The following is a 27814-nucleotide window of genomic DNA, read 5'->3' as shown; positions in this document are numbered from 1 at the left end:
TTATTTCAATAAGGTCTGACTGTAACCTGAATTCGCAATAAATAAATTTTGATTAATTTAACAAATAAAGCAAACCAAAATATAAACCAAATATTTATTTTTGTCTTTTGAAAATTTAATTTACAAAACCGATTTCTTAAGTTTCTTATAAATATGAGGTCATTATTGCCTCGTCTACATACTTCTACAAGTACAAGTGTCACAAAAGAAGATTTAATTACGTGTTAAGCGAGACAAAAACTCAGTTAAATATTTCCAAGGAGAACTTGATTCTATGTGGTTGTCTTGCTTTACCATGTCTGCCAATTTCTCGCCAATTACCATGCTGGCTGTGATAATATTGCCAGAGATTTGGTTAGGAATAGCACTGGCGTCTCCGATTCTGAGACCCTTGACCCCCTTAACACGAAGTCTGGAGTCAAGGACTGCACCCATGGGGCACGTGCCACTGTAAAGATAGGTGCTATCCATCATGTTCAGGATATAGCACTTCCAATATTCCGTCGTGTTTCTTTTCAATCCTTTGCATCTTGGCAAATCGAAATGTATCAATTCGCCGTTTACGCTTTTGAAAGTGCTCGATTCCGCTACCTTGATAAAGTCACGTATGTATGCGACAGTGTTGTTCAAATCTATTTCTTTCGAATAATATCCTGTGTAGAACTTTGGTGGGTCTTCAGGCTTTGAACTCCTTAACAAAACTTTTCCAGTTGACGCAGAGTTCACTAAATTCAATATTGTGAAGAGGACTTCCCTTCCCGTTCCGGCAGTTGCGAGCTGATTACTTACATTGTCATTCAAACCGAAGAATACAGACGTAAACTGCAACAGAGCTGCAGGGTTATTTCTGACTACAAAGTTCAGTGTCATATAATCAGGGCAACTCTTGGATTCGTTCAAAGCACTTATTCCAATAATAGTTGGCGCTGGAAAGTCGGCCGGGTTCGGCGGTGGGGGTGTATCGTTGGTTTTTTCTAAGCCATGAACCAAAATAACAGCTGTACGATCTTGGAATGTCTGGCCTACCGGTGAATCATGAACTAATGGAACACCCACGCTTTTGAGGTGACTTTTTGGGCCCACTCCCGACAACATCAGGATCTTTGGTGTGTTCAAAGTGCCAGCCGATAGTATAGTCTCCTTCCGAGCGTATACTTTGATGATTTTGCCGTCTGGTGTACTGCATTCGACGCCAATAGCTCTTTTGTTGGCATCAAAAAGAACTTTTCTCACTGTTGTTTTTTTCATTAAGTGAAGATTGGAACGGTATTTAGCAGGTGCTAAGAAGCACTCTGCGCTATTTTGTCGAGTACCATTTTTGGCTATGTAATACAAGGGCTGTCCGAATCCTATCGAATCATCGGTGGTAAGGTCTTTTTTAATAGGATGTCCGGTTTCCCGGAAAGCTTCCAAATATTTCAACGTCGCTTCTCTATCTTCTTTGGTAAGCGCGACTGATCCATCCGTTCCATGGAAGTATGAAGACTCAGAATTGAGTATATCTTGGTCTTCCAAACGCTCATGTCTTTTGAAGTACGGAAGAAGATTCCACCAGCTCCAAGCCTCATCACCTGCGGCTTCTTCCCATAGTTTGTATTCACAAGGATGACCTCTTAGGTAGAAGAAGTGGAGAAGGGTACTGGATCCCCCCAAAACCTTCCCGGTGGGTAAATTGACGTATTTGTTTCTGTGGTATTGGGCGGTGTAGCCGTCGTTCTCCGCTGTGTAGTTCCAATCCATCTCAGTGTTCAGCAGGTATGGGAACAAACCAGCTAACTGTAATAAAATATCGCTTTTCATACTCATGTTAGCAGTGGCGTGCACAGGGATTTAAACTAGGGTATGCACTAGGTATTTGTACAAATCGTATACAAAATAGAGAATTCCTTCATCAATCTAGGTTCGTAATGAGCCCTTAGGGTATGCAATACATTTTTGCATATATGAAGTGCACACCACTGCATGTTAGATATATATGCGGAATAAAACTGAAAATTCAAAACATGAATTGACAAAATAGTTTTTTTTTCGTTTCGTACATTACCCACTTAAAATCTGTACTTTAATTTTGCTGAAAAATATGCAATACTAGCAGACATCACACGGTTTCACCCGCGTGTTTCTCGTTCCCGTAGAAATACGGGGATAAAAATAGCCTATAGCACTCGGGGATGGTAACTTCCGAGCAGTAAAATAATTTTTCAAATTCGTTCAGTAGGTAGTTTCGTAGCTTATTCAATGCAACCAAATAAACAATCAAATCTTCCCTCTTCATAATATTAGTATCGATTACCTACAGTTGAAAAAAAATCGAGTATTTAAAATCTTATACTTATATTTATACATACGGTCACTGCCAAAGTGGGTTGAACTTTACAGACGCAAATTGTACTGCCTTTTTGCCTACCTTTTAACTCACAACGAACCTGTGTTCCATTTTCCCCGTATAATCATCATATCATCCAATGGACGTCCACTGCAGGACATAGGCCTTTTGAAGGCACTTCCAAACATCACGATACTGAGTCACCTGCAGTCCAGCGAATCCCTGCGACTCGCTTGATGTCGTCAGTCCACCTGGTGGGTGGTCGGCCAACACTGCGCTTACTAGTGCGGAGTCGCCATTCCAGCACCTTGGGACCCCAACGTCCATCGGCTCTTCGAACTATGTGCCCCGCCCATTGCCACTTCAGCTACGCAACTCGTTGAGCTATGTCGGTGACTTTGATTCTTCTGCGGATCTCCTCATTTCTGTTTCGATCACGCAATGATACACCTAACATAGCTCGTTCCATCGCCCGCTGTGTGACTCTGAGCCTTCTTATGAGGCCCATAGTTAGCGACCAAGTCTCGGAACCATATGTCATCACTGGCAACACGCACTGTTTGAAGTATCTGGTTAATTCCAAACCCAACGCACCTCTGTGTTGAGAGTCTGCGGGTCTCCGCCGGCCTCGATGAGCAGGACGCGCGTGTCGGAGTCCTCACTCAGTCGGTTCGCGATGAGACTGCCGGCGGTGCCAGCACCAATCACAACAAAATCATATTGGGCTTTATCTGGAAATTAATCGTATTTCACCTTTTTAGGGTTCCGTCATCATTATTAGCGTATTTTTAAGGCTCACTGATCAAGCGTGTTAAATTTTGAAATACAAATTATGAAAAAAAGTTTGTATATGCGGATGTCAAGGAGACGCGTGACGTTTGGTTTTTCAAGCTGCTTGTCTCACTCTGTGCGAAAATGTAACCTAACGTGCTCTCCGAGGCACGGAGTAAGAGTCCCACTGACTTACCAACTCCGAGCTGCTGCTGAAAATCTCTAAATAGAAAAACACACAGGACGAAGTGGTTTTTGATGCTTCAACTACTTTAGTTTTGATTTTCAATTTTTCAGGTGGTTGAAGCATCAGACACTACAATAGTGGATACTTAGGCATTGTGGTGTATGGCACAATTTTTTAAATAAATGTTTTTTCTTTCTTTCTTTTTTTCTTTAAAAAAAAACACCAATATTCTAGGACCTGACCTGGATACCAAATCAGGACTTAATGTTACATTGCCAATGAGGTCGTTTAGTTTTTTATATGCGTAAAATGTTTAGTTAATCTGGATTACAATAATCCTTGTTACCGGGAACAGAGACGTGTGCTGGCCACTTGAATAAGCTCAGGCTTAGCGCAGACAACGCCAGGAAGAGACCCTTAGTATAGTTAGCCGAGGCTATAGCTGCCGCGGCGTCCATGATTGTGCTGTAAAAATAAAACAATCGTTTTGATAGCCTATTTTAAAACAGCCACATTACAGGGCCTGGGGCCTTAGCCATGTGGCGCGTCGCTCTCTTTCTAAAAACGCTAACGCTTTGAAAACTAACAAAATGTATGGGAATGACAGATCCGTGTGCCTAGTGGGAGTTTTCAATGTTTTCATACTGTTAGATACTGTAGATGGCGCTAGTTGAATTCCTTAGAAATTCGCGTTTACGTTAACGCGATAGTATACTGTTACTACAGTATCAAACTGCCACTAGGCCCTCTGATCGGCAACTTGATCACGTGACCTGTTTTTAAATTTTCGAAGCGGCGTTTGTAGAAAGAGAATAGACCACATGGCTACAGGCCCAGGCGTGGTCTACCTCTATATTATAGAGAAGAGGGTAAGTATTTTTTTTTATTTTTTATTTTTTACTAATTGGTCCTTGACTAAAATCTAACCTGATGGTAAGTGATGATGCATCTAAGATGGAAGCGGGCTATTTATTAGGAGTAGCATGAAAATTCACTTCCCTTACGGTTTCTATACGACATCGTATGAGAAAGCTATTTTTTTTTAATTATCTACAAGTTATCCCTTTACTGCAGTCTCACCTGATGGTAAGTGATGATGCAATCTAAGGTGGAAACGGGCCAACATGTTAGGATTAGTATGAAAATCCACACCCTTTTCGGTTTCTACACGACATCGTACCGGAACGCTAAATCGCTTGGCGGTACGTCTTTGTCGGTAGGGTGGTAACTAGCCACGACCGAGACCTCCCACCAGCCAGACCTGACCAATTAAGAAAACCTCAATCGGCACAGCTGGGAATCGAACCCAGGACCTTCGTTTTGTAAATCCACCACGCACACCACTGCACCACGGAGGCCGTCAACTAAATCGCTTGACTACGTCTTTGCCGGTAGGGTGATAACTAGCCACGACTGAAGCCTTTCACCAGCCAAATCATAAGCCAAGTATATTGAGCAAAGATCCCCCTCCTTCAATGTACTAGGCACTAGGCGAGCTAGTAATATATCAATTAAAATCACGCGAGTCCCTTCGTCAAAAGTTTAAAGAAATAGGTATACTAACAGTAGCCTGTCAATATATATATATATATAACAGTATAGTCTATGTAAGACAAAATATTAATTTGTACAAACGAAAAGGAGATTTAAACCCACGTCTTACTAGACACGGGCATAAGTTAGTTATTTCTGCATATCGTCTCCAAAGAGTAAAAAAATCTTTTGTGGGTTTGGGTGTACTCTTCTATAACAAGATCCCCAAGACTGTGATGGACCTGCCAATGCCAATAGCTTTAAGCAATGTGTTAAAAAACATTTACTTAGTCGAGGTTACTACAACATTGATGAGTTCCTTAAAGATAAAAGCGCTTGGAGGCCATTTGATCAACTTCCACCTTCACACAGGAAATAAAACTATAAGAAATTGTAATTGTTATCAATTGTAAATTATAATACTGTATGACTTTTTCAAAAGAGCAACTGTTGAGTTTCTTGCCGGTATCTTCTCAGCAGAACCTGCCTTCCGAACCGTTGGTAGAATCTTTACAAATAGTCAACTGACGTGTCAAAAGTGCTTGTAAACTGAGCCTACTTGAAATAAATGATTTTTGATTTTGATTTTTTGATTTAGTGACAATGTTAGTAATTATGCAATCTACGAGTAAGATGGAAGTGGGCCAAGATAAACTACCCTTGTCGGCTAGTTGGAATTAATATCCAATTTATTTCTGACAACTAAGAGCAATGTAATGAATGACCTTTAAAACACATTTGCTCGTAAAGTATCGCTTTTCACCAATTTCAATATGGTAATTTATCTCATTACGCATATGTGCCGTAATGCAAAGTAAAATGCACATGTGCCTTAATGTAATATAAAACCTTTATCATGCGTCTAATAACGTAAGGTACTTTTATAAATCTTGGCAAAGAGATTTTATGTTTATTATGTCAGAAAAGTGCTCAACATTTTATGAATAAAATTAACTTTGTTGAGGTAAAATATAAAAAAAAACATTTAATTCTTTTATTTTAATAATTTTGACAATAAATGTCAGAAACACAAAAATATTAATTTACTTTATTAGTAAATATTTATATTGGCTATTTTTGGTGCATTTATCTAAAAAAAAACAAGCGCTGGTATGCACACTTTGTTATCTGTGCATAATTAACGACAAGCATATCTAAATGTCATCAAGGAAAACAAGCAAAGATGCAAATTAATTTTCAGAAAGTGTGTTTCCTAGCAAATGTGTTATAAAACGTCGTATGACATACGTGCGCTTTGATAATTACAGCCTCTGCTTCCTTATTACAGCTCTCGCCTTTGGCTCGAGCTGCAATATCGCCTCGGCTGTAATTTTCAACTTACCGCACTTATATCATAACTAGCTGACTCACTTCACTCGCGTGGTTCCCGTTCCCGTAGGAATACGTGGATAATATATAGCCTATAGCCTTCCTCGATAAATGGGCTATCGAACACTGAAAAGCGCTAATCTTAGGAACTACTGGTCCGATTTGAAAATTTCAAATCGGACCAGTAGTTCCTAAGATTAGCGCGTTCAATCAAACAAACAAACAAACTCTTCAGCTTTATAATATTAGTATAGATGTACTATTACTTTACTGTTTTTGAAAATATTTTAGTTATAAAAAAAAAATCACTGACTTTATATAGTTTGCTTCTATTTCGCGTACTGAATTGAGGTAAACCAACTGGCGATTGCCAATTTTATTAAATTTTCTTAGTTTAGAGTTGTGGTATATCATTCGGTTTTTAAGTTTGAACAGCAGTTTTGTGGCCAAAAGCTATATTATCTTAGCATTGTAATTATCTCAGTAGATACAGCTTGAATGTTAAATTATAACAATTTAAAGTAAAACGAAGTAATTTTTTTGTGTCTGTCTTGTCCGTGTGTCCATTGTCATGTCTGTGTTTTGTTGGCCGGTCATTACTCTGAAACTACTGAATGAATTCAAATGAAACTTGGCACGATTTGAGACATACGAAGAAGGTTATAGGATACGTTTTGTTACGAAAATAAAACCAGTAGAGGGCGTATTAAGGGTTGAATGTTTGTATACAAAGTTCATTTTTCAAGTTACATTCGTAAAAAATGGTAGGTAGGAAAATACTAAAAATAATGTGAATCGAGATTTTTCAAAATTCTACCCTTTAGGATTAAAAACAGGTTGAATTTTTTTTCTAATATAAATCGTTCATATTTTGAGTTATATTTTTGTAAAATGATTAGTGGACTATTTATTATATATTTAAACTAGCGGACGCCCGCGACTTCGTCCGCGTAAAAATTGATGTAAACTTATCTACCTCTACCTTACCCTGCTCGTAAACCTACCTAACCCTACCCTACCCTTCCCCTACCTTACTCCTACCCTAACCATCCCCCCACCTTATCCCTACCCGTAACCTATCCATACCCTATGCTACCCTACCCCTACCCTACCCCTACCTTACTCCTACCCTACCGCTAACCCTAACCCTTCCCTTCCCCTACCTTACCCCTAACCTAACCCTACCCTACCCGTACCCTACCCCTACCCTACCTTACCCTACCCTACCCCTATCCTACTCCTCCCTTACCCTATACGTTCCATATCCTTCCCCTACCTCTACCTTGCCCCTACCCTACACTACCCCTTACCTTATCCGTACCCTACCCTACCCTACACTTTCCCTAAATTACCCCTACCCTACCTCTATCCTACCCCTTCCCTACCCCTATCCTATCCCTACCCTCAGCAAAATTGGTCCAGTCATTTGTGCGTGGTGCAATGACCAAAAGACTATAATTTCCCAAGCGACTTCTATGCTAATACTATAAAGAGGTAAAGTTTGTGTGGTTGTCGGGGGTAATCTCTGGATCTACTGGACCGATTTGGAAAATTCTTTTACCAACAGAAAGCTACATTATTTGCGAGTGTCATAGGCTATGTTTGATCCTCATATTCGCATGGGAACGGGAACCACGTAATTGAAACCGCGGGGCGTCATATAGCGGCATTTTGGCGACTTTCAGAAATTTTGTATTATCTCCGAAACTATATAACTAATTAACATACTGTAAAGGGCAAATCTTATCTCTATAATATCCTTGTGATTATTAAATAATTTATTTTGATAAGGATTTAAGTTCAGTTGTGTAAATAATGACGTAAACCTTAATTTAAAATTTAAATAATTTATTAAAGTACTAAAGGTACTATATCTGCTAAAATATAAAAGATAGATATATGGTGTCGCGGACTTTTTTGTAGAACTTTTAAAGGTTCAAAAAGCCTCCATACATTTATTTCAGTTATACGCAATGGTTGAGGCAGCGCATGCGAATAAGTAAGTTTTTCGGTCCGACCTGTAAGAGAAAACTCGCGATAACTCAGTAGTTATATATGATAGAAATATAAAATATAGCCTATAGCACTCCCCGATAACGTAGCATTCTACTGGTGAAAGAATTTTTAAAATCGGACCAGTAGTTCCGAAGATTACCCCATTTCAAAAAATTGTTACAAACTTACAAACTTTACCTCTTTATAATATTAGTATAGATATAAAACATGCGAAAATATAAAGGGGGTGAAATAGGGGTTGAAAGTTTATAACAAGTTTTACGCGGACGAAATAGCGGGCGTCCGCTAGTTTATAATATTAGCATAGATGGATATAATTATGTATTACGTAATATAAGGTAAAATACGTGTCTTAATGTAAAATCAACAACTAACTGACTAGGTAACAATCTGAACAAATTGACACTATCGCTGTGGCTTTTTTTTTATTCATTAGTCCTTGACTAAAATCTTACCTGATGGTTAGCGATGATGCAATCTGAGATGGAAGCGGGCTAACTTGTTAGGAGAAGGATGAAAATCCACACCCCTTTCGGTTTCTACGCGACATCGTACCGGAACGCTTAATCGCTTGGCGATACGTCTTTGTCGGTAGGGTGATAACTAGCCACGGCCGAAGCCTCCCACCAGCAAAACTATTTAGAATACCGTCTAAGTAGTTAGTCCATATCGTTTTTGACGACCTCCGTGGCGTGTATGCGCGGTGGATTTACTTGACGGAAGTCCTGGGTTCGATCCCCGGCTGGGCCTAGGTTTTCTTAATAGGTCCAGGTCTGGCTGGGGGAGGCTTCGGCCGTGGCTAGTTACCACCCTACCGACTAAGACGTACCGCCAAGCGATTTAGCGTTACGGTACGATGTCGTGTAGAAACTGAAAGGGGTGTGGATTTTCATCCTCCTCCTAACAAGTTATCCCGCTTCCATCTTAGATTGCATCATCACTTATCATTAGGTGTGTAGTATTTTATATTTGTAATTATTGATTATTATATTGTCTATCTTATCTACTGTGCCCTAGTGAATATGACCTTTGCCTTCGATTCGGACTTTTCAGTTAGTATGTACATTTTAAGAAATTAAATATCACTTGTCTCAAACGGTGAAGAATAACACAGTGAGAAAACCTGTATAGGTAACTGAGAAATTTTAATTCTTTGCGTGTGTGAAGTCTGCCAATCCGCATTGGGCCAGCGTGGTAGACTATTAGCCTAACCGCTCTCATTCTGAAAGGAGACTAGTGCTCGGCAGTGAGCCGAATATGGGTTGTTGATGATGATAATGATTACATATGTCAATGATACTAGGCCGGATGCTTCCGGACTGACAATTTAACTGATGAATTCTGAGAAGAAAGAAATAAATATCTCACAGCCCGGCCCAGGTCTCGAATCCAGGACTTTGTGTTCCGAAGCCACATAGGCTCACCAGTGAACCGACGAGGCAGTTTGATTATCCCAATTGAGATCGGATGGTCCATCAATTACTTCCGTCAACTCAATGCTGGTAATGAAATTATATGGGTAGGCTTCGCCGTGGCTAGTTTCCATCCGGAACAAAGACGTACCGCCAAGCGATTTAGCGTTCCGGTACATCGTGTAGAAACCAGAAGGAATGTGGATTTTTATCCTCCCTCTAACAATTTAGCGCGCTTCGATCTTAGATTGCATCATCACTTACCATCAGCAGGGTCATTATGTAACTCGGTGAACGCTTTAAAATCACAGTCACGACAACAAATGACAGCGATTTTTCGTTTTTGCGATCATGTAACACACATCTCCCACCGAAATGACGTCATCTTGGATCGTTCTCTGTCACGGTCACTTGTAGGGATTTATCCAAGTTATAACGCAGTTTTTACGTATCGATAGTCAGTTTAAGCGATTATGTAAGCTTAATGATCATACAACTGGGTGACACAGAAGTTGTCAAAGTCAATCGCTATAGAAACTAATACCGAGCAGTGTTTTAATAAAGTTTACTTGACGCCTGTGATTCAATAATTACAAATAAAAGTACTTTTAGGATTTTTTTGAATTTTGTACTATACCTTGTAAGTAAGGTATTAGTTTGTAAGTCAATAAAATCAGAATTAGAAAAGTTTTTCATGTAAAATATGACGAAAGTTGAGAATATATAGTAGGTACCTACATACTTATTTCATAAAGCAGAATTACAGTTTTAGAGTTAGTTGAAGTGAATTTAATTAATTGTGTTATTTTTGTAGTGTTTACCGACATTGCCATGTACAATACAATGCATGTAGCATTTGTATTGTACGCGGAAACGGAACGAAAAAGATGTCTTTGTCGAGTTCATTGCAAAACTTTCGTGTCGCGATACCAGCAGGTTTTAGAAGAAATACAAAGTCTTCGAACAACTGCTGTTCGCAATGAATTAGAGATAAGTAAGTTATATAAATGAATGAAGGAATTTTCTTCATTCTCTGCGTTGAGCAAGTGACGTGGACTATGGGCCTAACCCCTCTCATTCTGAGAGGAGACTCGAGCTCAGCAGTGAGCCGAATATGGTATTTTTATATGGTGAGCTTCCATCATAGGATAAGTTGGTTTAAGATTTGGAGTAGGCTTATTCAGTACTAGCAGACACACCATAGTTTGACCGGTGTAGTTCCCGTTCCTGTGGGAATATGGGGTAGCACAGAGTAATACGGGCTATATTTTATATAGCCTATATTACTCTGTGCTGTAGCTTACCAATGGTGAAAGATTTTTATAATCAGTCCAGTAGTATTACAGTAAAGATCGGTCACTGTCATCCTAAGAACCTAAATTAAACCATTGAATATTATTTACAGGTCTTGGCAGCTTTAAACTTTTATGCCAATGGATCATACAAATGGCTTTGTGATGGCTAAGGCATCTTTTAGCAAATGCCTACATGAAGTCGCTGACGCTCCTGAATACCCCAGCTGTTTAAAAAAAATGTGTTAAGTTCCCTTTGCATTAAACACAAAATCATTATAAATAAGTAAGTATGAAACTAACTTATAGCACAGTATGAAACTAACATAACCTGTTCATTATATTTTTAGTTTTTTTTTTCTAAGACTCAACTAATTTGTGTTCACTACCACACTGAATCTTTCATAGGTTGATTTTGCATAAAAACTTATTTGCAAAATGAGATTGATTATTGATTGAGATTGATAAATAATACACAGAGTGCTTATTCATATCACAGGATGTTACTGTAAATAGACATATACCCAGGTGCTTAATCTAGATTAACATCTACTTACAGATTTATGAAAAAATTTGGATTGCCCGGGTATTAGGGCGCATTGATTGCACCCATGTGACAATAGTTCGGCCTACAAGCCAAGAGCTACTAGGAGGCTAACAATTAGAATTGAATAAAAGCATGGTACCTCCTTTTATTTAAACATTAACTTATTTATATATTGTCAATTAATATTTCAGATATGTGATGCCAATCTAATAATAACATAGTGGATGCTCAATTTGGTGGTGCATCTTATGACTTGTACATATGGAACCAGTGCAATAAGACCACTTGAGGAAAACCTGCCCAATAGGGACCGCTGTTGATTGTTAGGTAAGCTGTTGCTTAGGTATAACTGTCAGTTAATGAAACTACAGGATCCAAATATAAATTATATACTATAAATTATATATAACTGTTACTTTTATGTAGGCAAAATACATAATACATTGCAATACACACTTCAATTCTTTCAGGTGACCAATGTTTGCATGATGACCCCCATCTTGGGAGCTGCTCCTAGATCCCATGAAGATATGCACAACATTGCTGTGTCAGAAATACGGTGGAGCCTTGTAGTTGGGTGCATATTGTAAAATGTTTCCTCACTCCAAAACCATGAACTCTGGTTTCCTAAACCCTCAAGCTATGCAGCCGAAGGAGGAGACTTATCACAGGTCAGTATATTATATACCTACTTTATAAGAACTTGTTGGGCAGTACCATGTATACCTACATTTTGATTTATTTTTCTAGGAGAATCACTAATAATTTTGAAGAAGTGAAGAGCTTAACAATGTTTCAACCAACACCTAAAGAAGCTTTCACTTGGCTGTTAGATCAAGGGCTGGATACAGAAAACAGTAATCCTTGTGATGGCAGTATTGTCCAAGGATTCCTCACTCAAAACCATGATAACAAGTTGCTAGAACCCTCAAGCTATGCACACAAAGGACTGGATATATTTTTTCGTGACCAAGCCTTCTGTATAATTATTTATACTTAAACCATACAAAGCACTATCTAGCCCCAAAGTAGGCATACAGAGTAGCTTGTGTTGTGGGTACTAAGATAGTTGATATTATAATATTCATTTACATTTATATACTACCTATAAATACTTATATAATGTATAAATACACACACACTGGAAAAAACCCATGCTCTTCACACAAATATTTTCCAGGTGTGGGAATCGAACCCATGACCGTGGATGCAGGAGCACTACTTACTGCGCCACGCGTATGTGTTTTTATTTTGAAGCAAATTATTAAAGTTGATAATTCAAATTGTAGTCATGTTTTTAATTAATCTATAATTAATTTTTAATTTACATTTTTTTAAATTTGTCAACAACAATATATCAAGTCTGAATAAAAAATACCAACACAAGTAAATATATTTTTTATTTTTAAGTAATAGATGTTACACAAATATAGAACTACCTGGCCCTAACTGCTTAACATTAAACAACATTGTTTTTAATCAAATCATTATTTATTTATTTCCTACAATGTGGTAGGTACATGTTTTGTTCTTAAAATTATTGAAGTGTATAGATAAACAACTAATGTAGTATTCAATTTTTTCTTTTACAATTACTTAAATAATCATCATCATCATCATCATCATCATCATCATCATCATCATCATCATCATCATCATCATCATCATCATCATCATCATCATCATTATAAACACATATTCGGCTCACTGCTGAGCTCGAGTCTCCCCCAGTAAGAGGGGTTAGTGCCTACCCGCACTCGGGAGACCCCGCACTGGAAAGCGTGGTTGGTCGGTTGGTTGGATGTTCGCGGCTCAAGGTCGTTGTGCTTGGAGGTCCATGTAAGAGGCCTATGTCCAGCAGTGGACGTCTATCGGCTGATAAGGTAAGGGAAGGCCAATGCCTAACCCCTCTCATTCTGACAGGAGCCGAATATGGGCCAGCATATTTGGATTACATTGGCAGACATCACATATGCAGAGAATTAAGAGAATTCTCTGGTATGCAGGTTTCCTCGCGACGTTTTCCTTCACTGTTTGAGACACGTGATATTTAGTTTCTTAAAATGCACACAACTGAAAAGTTGGAGGTGCGTGCCCCGGAACGGGTTCGAACCCACACCCTCCGGAATTGGAGGCAGAGGTCACATTCACTGGGCTATTAGGGATAATAATAATAGTTAAATAATATTTCCTCCTAATAATAGATAATAAAACATATTTTGATGTGCAATTTTACAATAAAATTTTTATCTAATACTATGTAATACTGAAATTAACCAAATGATAATAATCATATTCTTTATATACAGTGATGTCATAATTAACTATATTAAATTAAAATGAAATTATATTTGACAATTTTCTCTCATATGCAATGTCATTATTGATAATAATCTTATAAAAAATCTGTTCATTAAATGTTTGTTTAATTCTTTCTTCATGAATCGTTCATAGAGATGAAGGATTCAGAATCACCAATTTTTTCAAGGTGTTTTGCACCTCAATGGTGACCAGCGACATGGAGACTTCCATAGTCAGTCCCTGGCACTCAAAGTTTAGAGCCCACATCTTCATGTTGATCTGAAATGTAGAAAATATTTTTTTATTACATGAACTACATATGCCCCCGGTTTCTTTAAGTAGATCTCATTCCTGTGGGAATATTGAGATAAGAAATGGCCTATGTATTATACCTTGATTAAGAGTTTATATAAATGACAAATCTAGGGGGGGGTTTATTGATATATTTATACCTCAGGTATATTACTTGGTTCTACAATATATTTCTGTGAGATGGTGATAACAAAAATAATACTTTGTTGTATTTATGTTGAGCTTCTTTTCAGACGAAGAATGTTTGTGATCCTTTAGTTTCAGGTTAATGAATATTGTTATCATAAACAATACATTATTGTAAATGATAACAATATTCATTATATGTGATATTTAACAAATCAAAATGTGCAATATTTATTAAGCTGAACATGTACATAATAAAAGAAAATATAAAGTACAAATTATTATTTGAATTAGCAATTATTATCATTAAGAATTACATACACTGGATTAGGTAATACTATTCATTCATTCATGATTAGACCAATAGTCCACCACTCTGACCCAAAGCGGATTAGCAGACTTCACATAAGCAGAGAATTAAGAGAATTATCTGGTATGCAGGTTTCCTCACGATGTTTTCCTTCACCATTTGATACATGTGATATTTAATATCTTAAAATGTACACAACTGAAAAGTTGGAGCTGCATGCCCCGGACTGGATACAAACCCACACCCTCTGGAATCTGAGGCAGAGGTTACATCCACTGGGCTATTGCTGTGCTTATGGACCTATATCCCTGGCAAACCCTCTAGTCTATACTCTACAGCAACTGGGCTTTTATGGGATTAAACTGAGCTCTTTTGTTTTTTGATTTGCCTTATATTTTATCCAGTTTTGTAGGAGATACATAAACTTGTAGGATTTAACTTAACTATATATTGTAATTGAAATTTGAATTAATTATTTTAAGTGGCTAGCCTCAATCATCATAAAAAAATTACTAATCAAGGTAGGATTTTATATTTAGCCTTAATGTAACTAAAACAAACACCTACAAATACAAACAATTCTAATACATCTGCATAATGAGACAAAGTTTGATTTTGATTATTTGTCTTGTACCTATATCCCTGGCAAACCCTCTAGTCTATACTCTGCAGCAACTGGGCTTTTATGGGATTAAACTGAGCTCTTTTGTTTTTTGATTTGCCTTATATTTTATCCAGTTTTGTAGGAGATACATATACTTGTAGGATTTAACTTAACTATATATTGTAATCAATCATCATAAAAAAATTACTAATCAAGGTAGGATTTTATATTTAGCCTTAATGTAACTAAAAAAAACACCTACAAATACAAACAATTCTAATACATCTGCATAATGAGACAAAGTTTGATTTTGATTATTTGTCTTGTACTTAATGCTTAGAACTTAAAGGTTACATGGTGCAGGTATAGTTGTGGTTTAAAAAGGCTTGTTAATGCAATATGCTAGTCACAAAACCAAGTATTATGTTAAACTTATAATAGAAAATCATGAATTTCAATTGAATATAATTACTATCTGATGCTCGACAGTTCCACCTGCATAGTTCTCACTCTCTTGGGACTACAGGGATAAAATATAGCCTATTACACTCGCAAGTTATGTGAGTTTCTATTGGTGAAAGAATTTTCGAAATCGGTTTAGTAGATCCAGAGATTACCCCCTACAATATCAAAAATTTCCTCTCATCCTCTTTAAAATAATAATATAGAATATAGATATGTGATAACTTACACAACGCCACTGGCAGACGCGAACACGGAAGGTTTATTTAGTAGCCTGACTTTCCAAAGGCCCTCCAAAACAACCCATCGCCAAGTTTGATCCAAGCCAAGGCGATCATTGAGTTTCCCGGACATCTTTAGTTGCAAGCGATGAACTTTAATAAACAAAACACTATACAATATACTTTACAGACGATAAAACTTTGAAGAACTTTCGTGTAGATAATGTTTTATGTAAAAGTGGCCGTTTACTTTGATAAATTAACTATTAACACTAATAAAAATGTATACGAGAAAATGATTAATTAATTACTTCTATTGAAAACAAAAAACTAGCAGTAGCAAGTACTTTGATCCAACGAAACCAATTTTTTTATTAATATTTTAATACGGCTTTGTTTACCAACAAAGAAACTATGGCACTTCACTTCACCACAGACAAACAGCAAAATCAAGTATAATGCGTATATGTGCAAAAGTATGCCGCACCCGTAGTAAGTAGTACCGGGAAAGGGTGTATTTTATTTAGTCGCATAATGTCGATAAAATTTTGCGCCTAGAACGATATCACTAGGCATTGTGGCTGTCTTTTGTCTTACATAATCGGAATTGCAAAAACACTCTAGTGTTCAATTTAGCTTTGCGTTACACAGTTAGAAGTGATACGTCGAGATACATAATCAGCCTGCAGGTAAGGTTGTATTGACTACAACTTGTAAAGAATAAAAAAATGGATGAATCATGGATGGTGTGTGCTAACAAATAAAGCAAATCAAAATATAAAACCAAATATTTATTTTTATCTTTTGAATATTTAATTTAAAAACCAATTTCCTCTGTTTCTTGAAAATATGAGGATCTTATTGCTTCGCCTAAGTACATACTTGTACAAGAAAAAGTTAAAAAATTTTAATAAAAAAAATTCAACCGACTTCCAACTCAAAAAATAACTTTAACTAAAAAGCAAAAAATAACATCCTACCTATGTGCTACCTTCTGATCAGTTTGAAGGCGGTGCCAAGCCAGTGATGTTTTAATTAAATACGTTTAAACTACAAAATTTCTGTGGTTATTCCAGAAACAGCTTTAATTAAAACACGACACTGGCTTGGCACCGCCTTCAAACTGATCAGCAGGGTCATTATGTAACTCGGTGAACGCTTTAAAATCACAGTCACGACAACAAATGACAGCGATTTTTCGTTTTTGCGATCATGTAACACACATCTCCCACCGAAATGACGTCATCTTGGATCGTTCTCTGTCACGGTCACTTGTAGGGATTTATCCAAGTTATAACGCAGTTTTTACGTATCGATAGTCAGTTTAAGCGATTATGTAAGCATTATGATCATAGAACTGGGTGACACAGAAGTTGTCAAAGTCAATCGCTATAGAAACTAATACCGAGCAGTGTTTTAATAAAGTTTACTTGACGCCTGTGATTCAATAATTACAAATAAAAGTACTTTTAGGATTTTTTTGAATTTTGTACTATACCTTGTAAGTAAGGTATTAGTTTGTAAGTCAATAAAATCAGAATTAGAAAAGTTTTTCATGTAAAATATGACGAAAGTTGAGAATATATAGTAGGTACCTACCTACATACTTATTTCATAAAGCAGAATTACAGTTTTAGAGTTAGTTGAAGTGAATTTAATTAATTGTGTTATTTTTGTAGTGTTTACCGACATTGCCATGTACAATACAATGCATGTAGCATTTGTATTGTACGCGGAAACGGAACGAAAAAGATGTCTTTGTCGAGTTCATTGCAAAACTTTCGTGTCGCGATACCAGCAGGTTTTAGAAGAAATACAAAGTCTTCGAACAACTGCTGTTCGCAATGAATTAGAGATAAGTAAGTTATATGAATGAATGAAGGAATTTTCTTCATTCTCTGCGTTGAGCAAGTGACGTGGACTATGGGCCTAACCCCTCCCATTCTGAGAGGAGACTCGAGCTCAGCAGTGAGCCGAATATGGTATTTTTATATGGTGAGCTTCCATCATAGGATAAGTTGGTTTAAGATTTGGAGTAGGCTTATTCAGTACTAGCAGACACACCATAGTTTGACCGGTGTAGTTCCCGTTCCTGTGGGAATATGGGGTAGCACAGAGTAATACGGGCTATATTTTATATAGCCTATATTACTCTGTGCTGTAGCTTACCAATGGTGAAAGATTTTTTATAATCAGTCCAGTAGTATTTGTGTTAGATTGTAAGAAACAAATAATATTATCTAAAGATCGGTCACTGTCATCCTAAGAACCTAAATTAAACCATTGAATATTATTTACAGGTCTTGGCAGCTTTAAACTTTTATGCCAATGGATCATACAAATGGCTTTGTGATGGCCAAGGCATCTTTTAGCAAATGCCTACATGAAGTCGCTGACGCTCCTGAATACCCCAGCTGTTTAAAAAAAATGTGTTAAGTTCCCTTTGCATTAAACACAAAATCATTATAAATAAGTAAGTATGAAACTAACTTATAGCACAGTATGAAACTAACATAACCTATTCATTATATTTTTAGTTTTTTTTTTATTAGGGCGCATTGATTGCACCCATGTGACAATAGTTCGGCCTACAAGCCAAGAGCTACTAGGAGGCTAACAATTAGAATTGAATAAAAGCATGGTACCTCCTTTTATTTAAACATTAACTTATTTATATATTGTCAATTAATATTTCAGATATGTGATGCCAATCTAATAATAACATAGTGGATGCTCAATTTGGTGGTGCATCTTATGACTTGTACATATGGAACCAGTGCAATAAGACCACTTGAGGAAAACCTGCCCAATAGTGACCGCTGTTGGTTGTTAGGTAAGCTGTTGCTTAGGTATAACTGTCAGTTAATGAAACTACAGGATCCAAATATAAATTATATACTATAAATTATATATAACTGTTACTTTTATGTAGGCAAAATACATAATACATTGCAATACACACTTCAATTCTTTCAGGTGACCAATGTTTGCATGATGACCCCCATCTTGGGAGCTGCTCCTAGATCCCATGAAGATATGCACAACATTGCTGTGTCAGAAATACGGTGGAGCCTTGTAGTTGGGTGCATATTGTAAAATGTTTCCTCACTCCAAAACCATGAACTCTGGTTTCCTAAACCCTCAAGCTATGCAGCCGAAGGAGGAGACTTATCACAGGTCAGTATATTATATACCTACTTTATAAGAACTTGTTGGGCAGTACCATGTATACCTACATTATGATTTATTTTTCTAGGAGAATCACTAATAATTTTGAAGAAGTGAAGAGCTTAACAATGTTTCAACTAACGCCTAAAGAAGCTTTCACTTGGCTGTTAGATCAAGGGCTGGATACAGAAAACAGTAATCCTTGTGATGGCAGTATTGTCCAAGGATTCCTCACTCAAAACCATGATAACAAGTTGCTAGAACCCTCAAGCTATACAGACAAAGGACTGGATATATTTTTTCGTGACCAAGCCTTCTGTATAATTATTTATACTTAAACCATACAAAGCACTATCTAGCCCCAAAGTAGGCATACAGAGTAGCTTGTGTTGTGGGTACTAAGATAGTTGATATTATAATATTCATTTACATTTATATACTACCTATAAATACTTATATAATGTATAAATACACACACACTGGAAAAAACCCATGCTCTTCACACAAATATTTTCCAGGTGTGGGAATCGAACCCATGACCGTGGATGCAGGAGCACTACTTACTGCGCCACGCGTATGTGTTTTTATTTTGAAGCAAATTATTAAAGTTGATAATTCAAATTGTAGTCATGTTTTTAATTAATCTATAATTAATTTTTAATTTACATTTTTGTTAAATATTTACCTATACTTCAGTCTATTTTTGTTAGAGGGGGTACCTATATGTGTAAGTAGGGTCGTTTCTTGATTAAATTAAACTAAAGAATGAAAGATATATATTATAACAAAATTTGTCAACAACAATATATCAAGTCTGAATAAAAAATACCAACACAAGTAAATATATTTTTTATTTTTAAGTAATAGATGTTACACAAATATAGAACTACCTGGCCCTACCTGCTTAACATTAAACAACATTGTTTTTAATCAAATCATTATTTATTTATTTCCTACAATGTGGTAGGTACATGTTTTGTTCTTAAAATTATTGAATTGTATAGATAAACAACTAATGTAGTATTCAATTTTTTCTTTTACAATTACTTAAATAATCATCATCATCATCATCATCATCATCATCATTATAAACACATATTCGGCTCACTGCTGAGCTCGAGTCTCCCCCAGTAAGAGGGGTTAGTGCCTACCCGCACTCGGGAGACCCCGCACTGGAAAGCGTGGTTGGTCGGTTGGTTGGATGTTCGCGGCTCAAGGTCGTTGTGCTTGGAGGTCCATGTAAGAGGCCTATGTCCAGCAGTGGACGTCTATCGGCTGATAAGGTAAGGGAAGGCCAATGCCTAACCCCTCTCATTCTGACAGGAGCCGAATATGGGCCAGCATATTTGGATTACATTGGCAGACATCACATATGCAGAGAATTAAGAGAATTCTCTGGTATGCAGGTTTCCTCACGATGTTTTCCTTCACTGTTTGAGACACGTGATATTTAGTTTCTTAAAATGCACACAACTGAAAAGTTGGAGGTGCGTGCCCCGGAACGGGTTCGAACTCACACCCTCCGGAATTGGAGGCAGAGGTCACATTCACTGGGCTATTAGGGATAATAATAATAGTTAAATAATATTTCCTCCTAATAATAGATAATAAAACATATTTTGATGTGCAATTTTACAATAAAATTTTTATCTAATACTATGTAATACTGAAATTAACCAAATGATAATAATCATATTCTTTATATACAGTGATGTCATAATTAACTATATTAAATTAAAATGAAATTATATTTGACAATTTTCTCTCATATGCAATGTCATTATTGATAATAATCTTATAAAAAATCTGTTCATTAAATGTTTGTTTAATTCTTTCTTCATGAATCGTTCATAGAGATGAAGGATTCAGAATCACCAATTTTTTCAAGGTGTTTTGCACCTCAATGGTGACCAGCGACATGGAGACTTCCATAGTCAGTCCCTGGCACTCAAAGTTTAGAGCCCACATCTTCATGTTGATCTGAAATGTAGAAAATATTTTTTTATTACATGAACTACATATGCCCCCGGTTTCTTTAAGTAGATCTCATTCCTGTGGGAATATTGAGATAAGAAATGGCCTATGTATTATATCTTGATTAAGAGTTTATATAAATGACAAATCTAGGGGGGGGTTAATTGATATATTTATACCTCAGGTATATTACTTGGTTCTACAATATATTTCTGTGAGATGGTGATAACAAAAATAATACTTTGTTGTATTTATGTTGAGCTTCTTTTCAGACGAAGAATGTTTGTGATCCTTTAGTTTCAGGTTAATGAATATTGTTATCATAAACAATACATTATTGTAAATGATAACAATATTCATTATATGTGATATTTAACAAATCAAAATGATGATATTTAACAAATCAAAATGTGCAATATTTATTAAGCTGAACATGTACATAATAAAAGAAAATATAAAGTACAAATTATTATTTGAATTAGCAATTATTATCATTAAGAATTACATACACTGGATTAGGTAATACTATTCATTCATTCATGATTAGACCAATAGTCCACCACTCTGACCCAAAGCGGATTAGCAGACTTCACATAAGCAGAGAATTAAGAGAATTATCTGGTATGCAGGTTTCCTCACGATGTTTTCCTTCACCATTTGATACATGTGATATTTAATATCTTAAAATGTACACAACTGAAAAGTTGGAGCTGCATGCCCCGGACTGGATACAAACCCACACCCTCTGGAGTCTGAGGCAGAGGTTACATCCACTGGGCTATTGCTGTGCTTATGGACCTATATCCCTGGCAAACCCTCTAGTCTATACTCTGCAGCAACTGGGCTTTTATGGGATTAAACTGAGCTCTTTTGTTTTTTGATTTGCCTTATATTTTATCCAGTTTTGTAGGAGATACATATACTTGTAGGATTTAACTTAACTATATATTGTAATTGAAATTTGAATTAATTATTTTAAGTGGCTAGCCTCAATCATCATAAAAAAATTACTAATCAAGGTAGGATTTTATATTTAGCCTTAATGTAACTAAAACAAACACCTACAAATACAAACAATTCTAATACATCTGCATAATGAGACAAAGTTTGATTTTGATTATTTGTCTTGTACTTAATGCTTAGAACTTAAAGGTTACATGGTGCAGGTATAGTTGTGGTTTAAAAAGGCTTGTTAATGCAATATGCTAGTCACAAAACCAAGTATTATGTTAAACTTATAATAGAAAATCATGAATTTCAATTGAATATAATTACTATCTGATGCTCGACAGTTCCACCTGCATAGTTCTCACTCTCTTGGGACTACAGGGATAAAATATAGCCTATTACACTCGCAAGTTATGTGAGTTTCTATTGGTGAAAGAATTTTCGAAATCGGTTTAGTAGATCCAGAGATTACCCCCTACAATATCAAAAATTTCCTCTCATCCTCTTTAAAATAATAATATAGAATATAGATATGTGATAACTTACACAACGCCACTGGCAGACGCGAACACGGAAGGTTTATTTAGTAGCCTGACTTTCCAAAGGCCCTCCAAAACAACCCATCGCCAAGTTTGATCCAAGCCAAGGCGATCATTGAGTTTCCCGGACATCTTTAGTTGCAAGCGATGAACTTTAATAAACAAAACACTATACAATATACTTTACATATTATCACAACGACCATTAAATTAATCATAGGCAGACGATAAAACTTTGAAGAACTTTCGTGTAGATAATGTTTTATGTAAAAGTGGCCGTTTACTTTGATAAATTAACTATTAACACTAATAAAAATGTATACGATAAAATGATTAATTAATTACTTCTATTGAAAACAAAAAACTAGCAGTAGCAAGTACTTTGATCCAACGAAACCAATTTTTTTATTAATATTTTAATAGGACTGTTTTGCATTCCAACAAAACAGGTATTATGTGTTGAATAAAACACACAGCGTTAGATGAAGAAAGCTGATGTAAATTTGCCTTAATTTAGGTTGTCTATGGTTAAAAACTTACCGAATTGTCTGCAATTGTATACCTTTCTCTTTCTTTCACCAGCAGGCATCCTCTTCTAACATATAAGGATGCTTGAAACCTTTGGTGTCAATGTCATAGTCTTTAAATCTCCAGCAAGAGGATTGCTGCAACGCTGTGTGTTTTATTCAACACATAATACCTGTTTTGTTGGAATGCAAAACAGTCCTATTATGTGTTTTCTAAAACACACAGCGTTAGATGAAGACCTGTTTGTTATCTGCTGGTGATAAATATCAAATGCTATGATGAAAAATAAAAAATTAAATAATTAGTTTCTTATTATTACATAGTATAACCCAAAACTAAATTCAAACAAAAAACAAAATATCAAAACATAATTAACTATATGTATGTATAAATCATTCTAACTATTATAAGAAAAAAAAAACATGAGTAATAAATTAACTTTAGAATCGTTAAGTTTGCTTACAGGCTTACAGTAAAATTTCTAGAAAGTTGTAATACTCCTCCAATTTCCCCTATTCTAGAGGCTATTGCCAAGCAAATACTACCTGGTGGAGCATCAATATTAGCTTATTTAAAAAATGCTTCTGAACCATCATTGTTATGGAAACAGGTATCAATTTCTCTGTTAGAGAGATAAATAGACTTGTGACAGTTGTATCAGTGTCCCATCTATGTCCAGAATTCAGATCAGTAATGTGATGGACAGGGCAGACCCGTCGGTCTGGATGTCTCCGCAACATCTAGTCTATCTAAATTAGTCCTTGAACCAAACCTTGGCCGGAGAATAATCCCTTCCTCAGAAAGACTGAGTTTCTCCAGACTGTTGTCCATTGAAGTGATCATGGATTCTATGATTTGAGGCTAGCAAGAGTATTGAAATTGTCCACCAAGCTATTTCAGATGGAGAATCAGAGTTATTTGAAACCTTTAAACACTCAAATAGTGTTTTATCACTAGCCGAGTAAGTGAAATTTTTTTTAGAACTTGATGAATAAGAAAAAATAAAAAAGAAAATAATAATGATATTAAAAATGTTTAGAGATACCTGCCTCTGAAACTGTACAGTAAGTTGAAATAGCTGATGATATAAGAATGGTTCTATAAGCTAAAAGCTCTTCTAAAATAAAATTTTGCTAGAAATCTAGCCACTTGCTGGCCTTCAGGTGCTATTGGGTTAATCTTATTGGTCTCACACCAAGTTAACCATCTCTTAATTGCAGCATTATATTTTGTTAGTAGATGTCTGCCAATAACTTTTTAACAAGTTTTGTTCTTACAGGAACCAGTGAGCACCTTGGTTGGGGCCCACCCCGCAACTTTCAAGGCCAGAACACTGAAATTGTCCACTTTTGCTGGGCAATTGCCTGTGGTCCAATCATTTAAAACCTTCCGCAGGTTCTTTACTGGAAGAGGCTCTGATAGAGTCCTCGTTCGCAGCTCTGGCAACCAGAAACACTTAGTCCACTCTGGTGCTTTTAGAATGTATGTTCCCTTTGAATTAATCAAGGGAGCTATAACTCTTGGTATTAAGCTGGGTGGGGGAATGCCCAGCCCAGCTGATAGTCCCATAGTCAGCTGTAAATGTCAAAGAAAATTGCAGAACAATCTTTGCAATCTAAGGTAACTAGTGGCGTGCACAAAGTCCTTAACTAGGGTAGGCAATGTACTTACAAAAAGTACCATCCTCATTATCACAGACCTCTGGGTAGGCATAGCATTATTGCATCTATGAAGTGCACACCACTAAAGGTGACTTATCCTAGATACGACAGCTGTTGACTGCTCTTGACGTGAACAAGTTTATGTCTGGGACACCCCATACTTGAAATATTACCTCCGAGGCTTGGGGCAGAAGATGCCACTCCGGTACTTTGCGATACATTGCGATAGGCTATCTGCAATTCTGTTACTCTCCGAGAGATTGGTTGCCGTGAGTGTTGGCTGCAACTGCTTTGCAAGTTTTAGGACTGTGGTTGTGAGTCCTAGCAATGCTGGAGAATGTGTGCCACCCTCTTTCCCGAGGAATGCCCCAAGGGTCTGATTGTCGGATTGTTGAATTAATATGTGTGCCCCTTGTAGAGTCAACCCCTGACTGTTTAAGGCTGTGAACACAACATACATCTCCCTTCTGTTTGACTGCCGTGGACCCCACTTTTCTGATAGGTAAGTTCCATTCATGTGGGCTCGAGAGCTTGCTGCATCTGTCATTATAGAAGTAAAAATGAGTCACACTGTGTGTGACTATTGATGTTGAACTGTTTACAACAGTTTCTAACCATAAATTTAGATCCTGTTGGACAAGTAGTGGTAGACCTTTTCTTGCTCTTGGCCCATCTTGCTTGACCACTCTTAGAAACAGCTGGGTCCTGCAACACCGCAGAGGACCCTCTAAGCTGTGTAATTTGCAAAGTTTAACAAATCTAATAAAGTTAGAGCTTCTCGAAGACAACTGTCTCTATCTCTGACCCTCTCGGTTATGATGTGTTTATTTTTTATTGTCTTCTTTGAGTTTTGTTAAAATAGGTATGGTATGGAAATACTAGATCAAGATATTCTACTTCTTGAGCAGACTTGTAATAATTTATCTGCCAATCTAAGATTCTCACTATTCTCAGCGTTTCCGCAACCTGAGAAAACTAATATTGTATGATCCTGATTGACTAGGAAAAAATCATCTAAATATACAATTATCTGGAAACCCTCTGCATATAGGATCTCTGCAATCCAATTAATAACTATAGAGAACCTTCTTTGAGATTGATGTCAGGAAAAATGGTTAGAACTGTCAATTGTAGAACTTCATTGTTCTAAAACTATCATTATTTTGCCCTATCATTGGTAAATGCTAAAATAAGCTAATTATAATAAGCCTCATGAATCTTGTCTTTCATTAAACAATCATCTGTCTATAAAAAATTCCCATCATCTGTCTGTGAAATTAATAGGAAATGTTTCACTGAGACATATGAACTCAGACCTGTGAGGTCAAGAATTGGGAGTAATCCTCTTTCTGTTTTTTACCAAGACTATGCAACGTAGGCATCCTGGATTGAGTAACTTCTTTATTCTTATGTGTATTTTTTCAATTTCTCTAATATTTTCTGTCATTTTAAATTGTACATCACATTTGTCATCTCTGTTGCACCAGTTATTAAGCTCATAACTAAACTGTTAGCGCCCTGCTGTTTTCACTGGTGAGCATGGTCTCCTAAGCAATCATTAAAAAGATTCTTCTCTGTAATATAAGGTAGAGTGCTAAGCCACCTCTGTGATCCACCTATGGATGCAAAGCCTCCCTGTCAAATTTCTGACTTGGTAGAACTCTAAATGCCCACTCACCATAATCATATAATATGGTAAGTAACCATACTATATGATTACACACAATTTACATTGTAGTCTCAGAATTGAACAACCCAACATATAAAATAAATATCATTTATTTCAGTTTATAAAATTACATAAATACATGTGAATTTGTACCTACCTTCTTTTAGAAATACTTTTACAAATATTCAATTAGCAGTTGAATTAGTTGATGTTCAGTCAAGCAAATCCTGCAACCCTGACTTCAATAGCTATATTTTAGTGTTAGATAGTCCAGCTGTTAAATTCTCAATTGAAGCTACTTAAATAATCTTTATTTTACATTGGCACAGCTGTTCGTTCAGCTTACGGTCTACAAACCCAGGACTAGCAATACCAGATTTAAAAAAAAAATCGAATACCCCATTCTGAGCCTGACTGTCAAAATTTTAAGGTTTGAAAAGCAAACACGCGACAGGCTGCTGTACAGCGCGCTAGTTCGGTATGCGTACGGTACGTGGTACGTTAATAATCCTTCCGCAGGTTATTGTAAACGCCCCTAATCCACTGATGGGATAGTGTATTTCTCATAACACTCTGTACCGTGCGCAAGCAATGAAAAATATATATTTTTTTTTTTTTTTAGAGGTTGGATTATTTAAGAAATCAGATGTAGAAGGTCTCATCACTTCAGGAATAGAATACCATTCGACAGTAGTGTCGGCAATGTAGTTTATAGATTCAAGTAAATATACTTTCAGCACCAACTCTCGTCGTCAACTCTCGGATCCGAGTAAGTCTGATACGATTTGATTTTGTACTTACATTGTAAGTGGAGGTGATATTCCTGGAGGATGAAGAATCTGCTCTCCTCAGCCTCAATGTCGACTCTCGTACGAAGCGTTCACCTTCGAACCTGATTCACCAGAGTGCACAATGCACATGCACACTGCACCTCACAGAACACTATAATACTCCTAAAGGTGCTGCACCTCCTCTTAAGCATCCATTTAAGGATATTACACTGTGTGTTAACAATTTTAAATCTATATTTAATATTTCAACACTTTTTTTAACTTGGAAAATTTTTGCGACGTTTTACCGGCAAAATTTTACAAACGCTATGACATTGACACCAAAGGTTTCAAGCATCCTTATATGTTAGAAGAGGATGCCTGCTGGTGAAAGAAAGAGAAAGGTATACAATTGCAGACAATTCGGTAAGTTTTTAACCATAGACAACCTAAATTAAGGCAAATTTACATCAGCTTTCTTCATCTAACGCTGTGTGTTTTAGAAAACACATAATACGGCTTTGTTTACCAACAAAGAAACTATGGCACTTCACTTCACCACAGACAAACAGCAAAATCAAGTATAATGCGTATATGTGCAAAAGTATGCCGCACCCGTAGTAAGTAGTACCGGGAAAGGGTGTATTTTATTTAGTCGCATAATGTCGATAAAATTTTGCGCCTAGAACGATATCACTAGGCATTGTGGCTGTCTTTTGTCTTACATAATCGGAATTGCAAAAACACACTAGTGTTCAATTTAGCTTTGCGTTACACAGTTAGAAGTGATACGTCGAGATACATAATC

The 27814-nt window shown here is 36.5% G+C and overlaps 2 protein-coding genes across 23 annotated transcripts in view; one reads left to right on the top strand and one right to left on the bottom strand.

Moving 5' to 3' along the window:
• Window positions 1-19759, top strand: part of LOC112056158 (uncharacterized) — a 59949-nt gene extending 40190 nt beyond the window's left edge. Inside the window, exons 1-12 of one of the 21 annotated variants that reach the window (XR_008251010.1) lie at window positions 10056-10300; window positions 10389-10568; window positions 10980-11152; window positions 11426-11548; window positions 11884-12084; window positions 12164-16438; window positions 16881-17085; window positions 17429-17744; window positions 18050-18222; window positions 18447-18582; window positions 18726-18926; window positions 19006-19759. Coding sequence is in view for 1 of the 21 variants with exons in the window: in XM_052883005.1 (XP_052738965.1) it covers window positions 18847-18926; window positions 19006-19255 (330 nt within the window). In the remaining 20 variants the exon portion in view is untranslated. The other 20 variants (XR_008251017.1, XR_008251012.1, XR_008251011.1 and 17 more) reach the window with 20 other exon arrangements.
• On the bottom strand, window positions 115-27814 carry LOC112056161 (ecdysone oxidase). 2 transcript variants are annotated; one of them, XM_052883003.1, is made up of 4 exons: window positions 27038-27814; window positions 3631-3749; window positions 2921-3057; window positions 115-1776 (listed from the first exon to the last, which is right to left on the bottom strand). In XM_052883003.1, exons 2-4 carry the CDS (start codon window positions 3740-3742, stop codon window positions 214-216), a joined length of 1812 nt encoding a protein of 603 aa, XP_052738963.1. In that variant the 5' UTR covers window positions 3743-3749; window positions 27038-27814; the 3' UTR covers window positions 115-213. The 2 variants fall into 2 exon arrangements, 1 of the variants encoding a protein (XP_052738963.1); XR_008251006.1 differs by lacking the exons at window positions 115-1776; window positions 2921-3057; window positions 3631-3749 and adding exons at window positions 19750-20897; window positions 22386-23179 and having other exon boundaries at window positions 27038-27490.

This window comes from Bicyclus anynana, chromosome 8, assembly GCF_947172395.1.
Source record: "Bicyclus anynana chromosome 8, ilBicAnyn1.1, whole genome shotgun sequence".
Classification (NCBI taxonomy): domain Eukaryota; kingdom Metazoa; phylum Arthropoda; class Insecta; order Lepidoptera; family Nymphalidae; genus Bicyclus; species Bicyclus anynana.
This window is presented reverse-complemented; position numbering and strand designations above follow the sequence as displayed.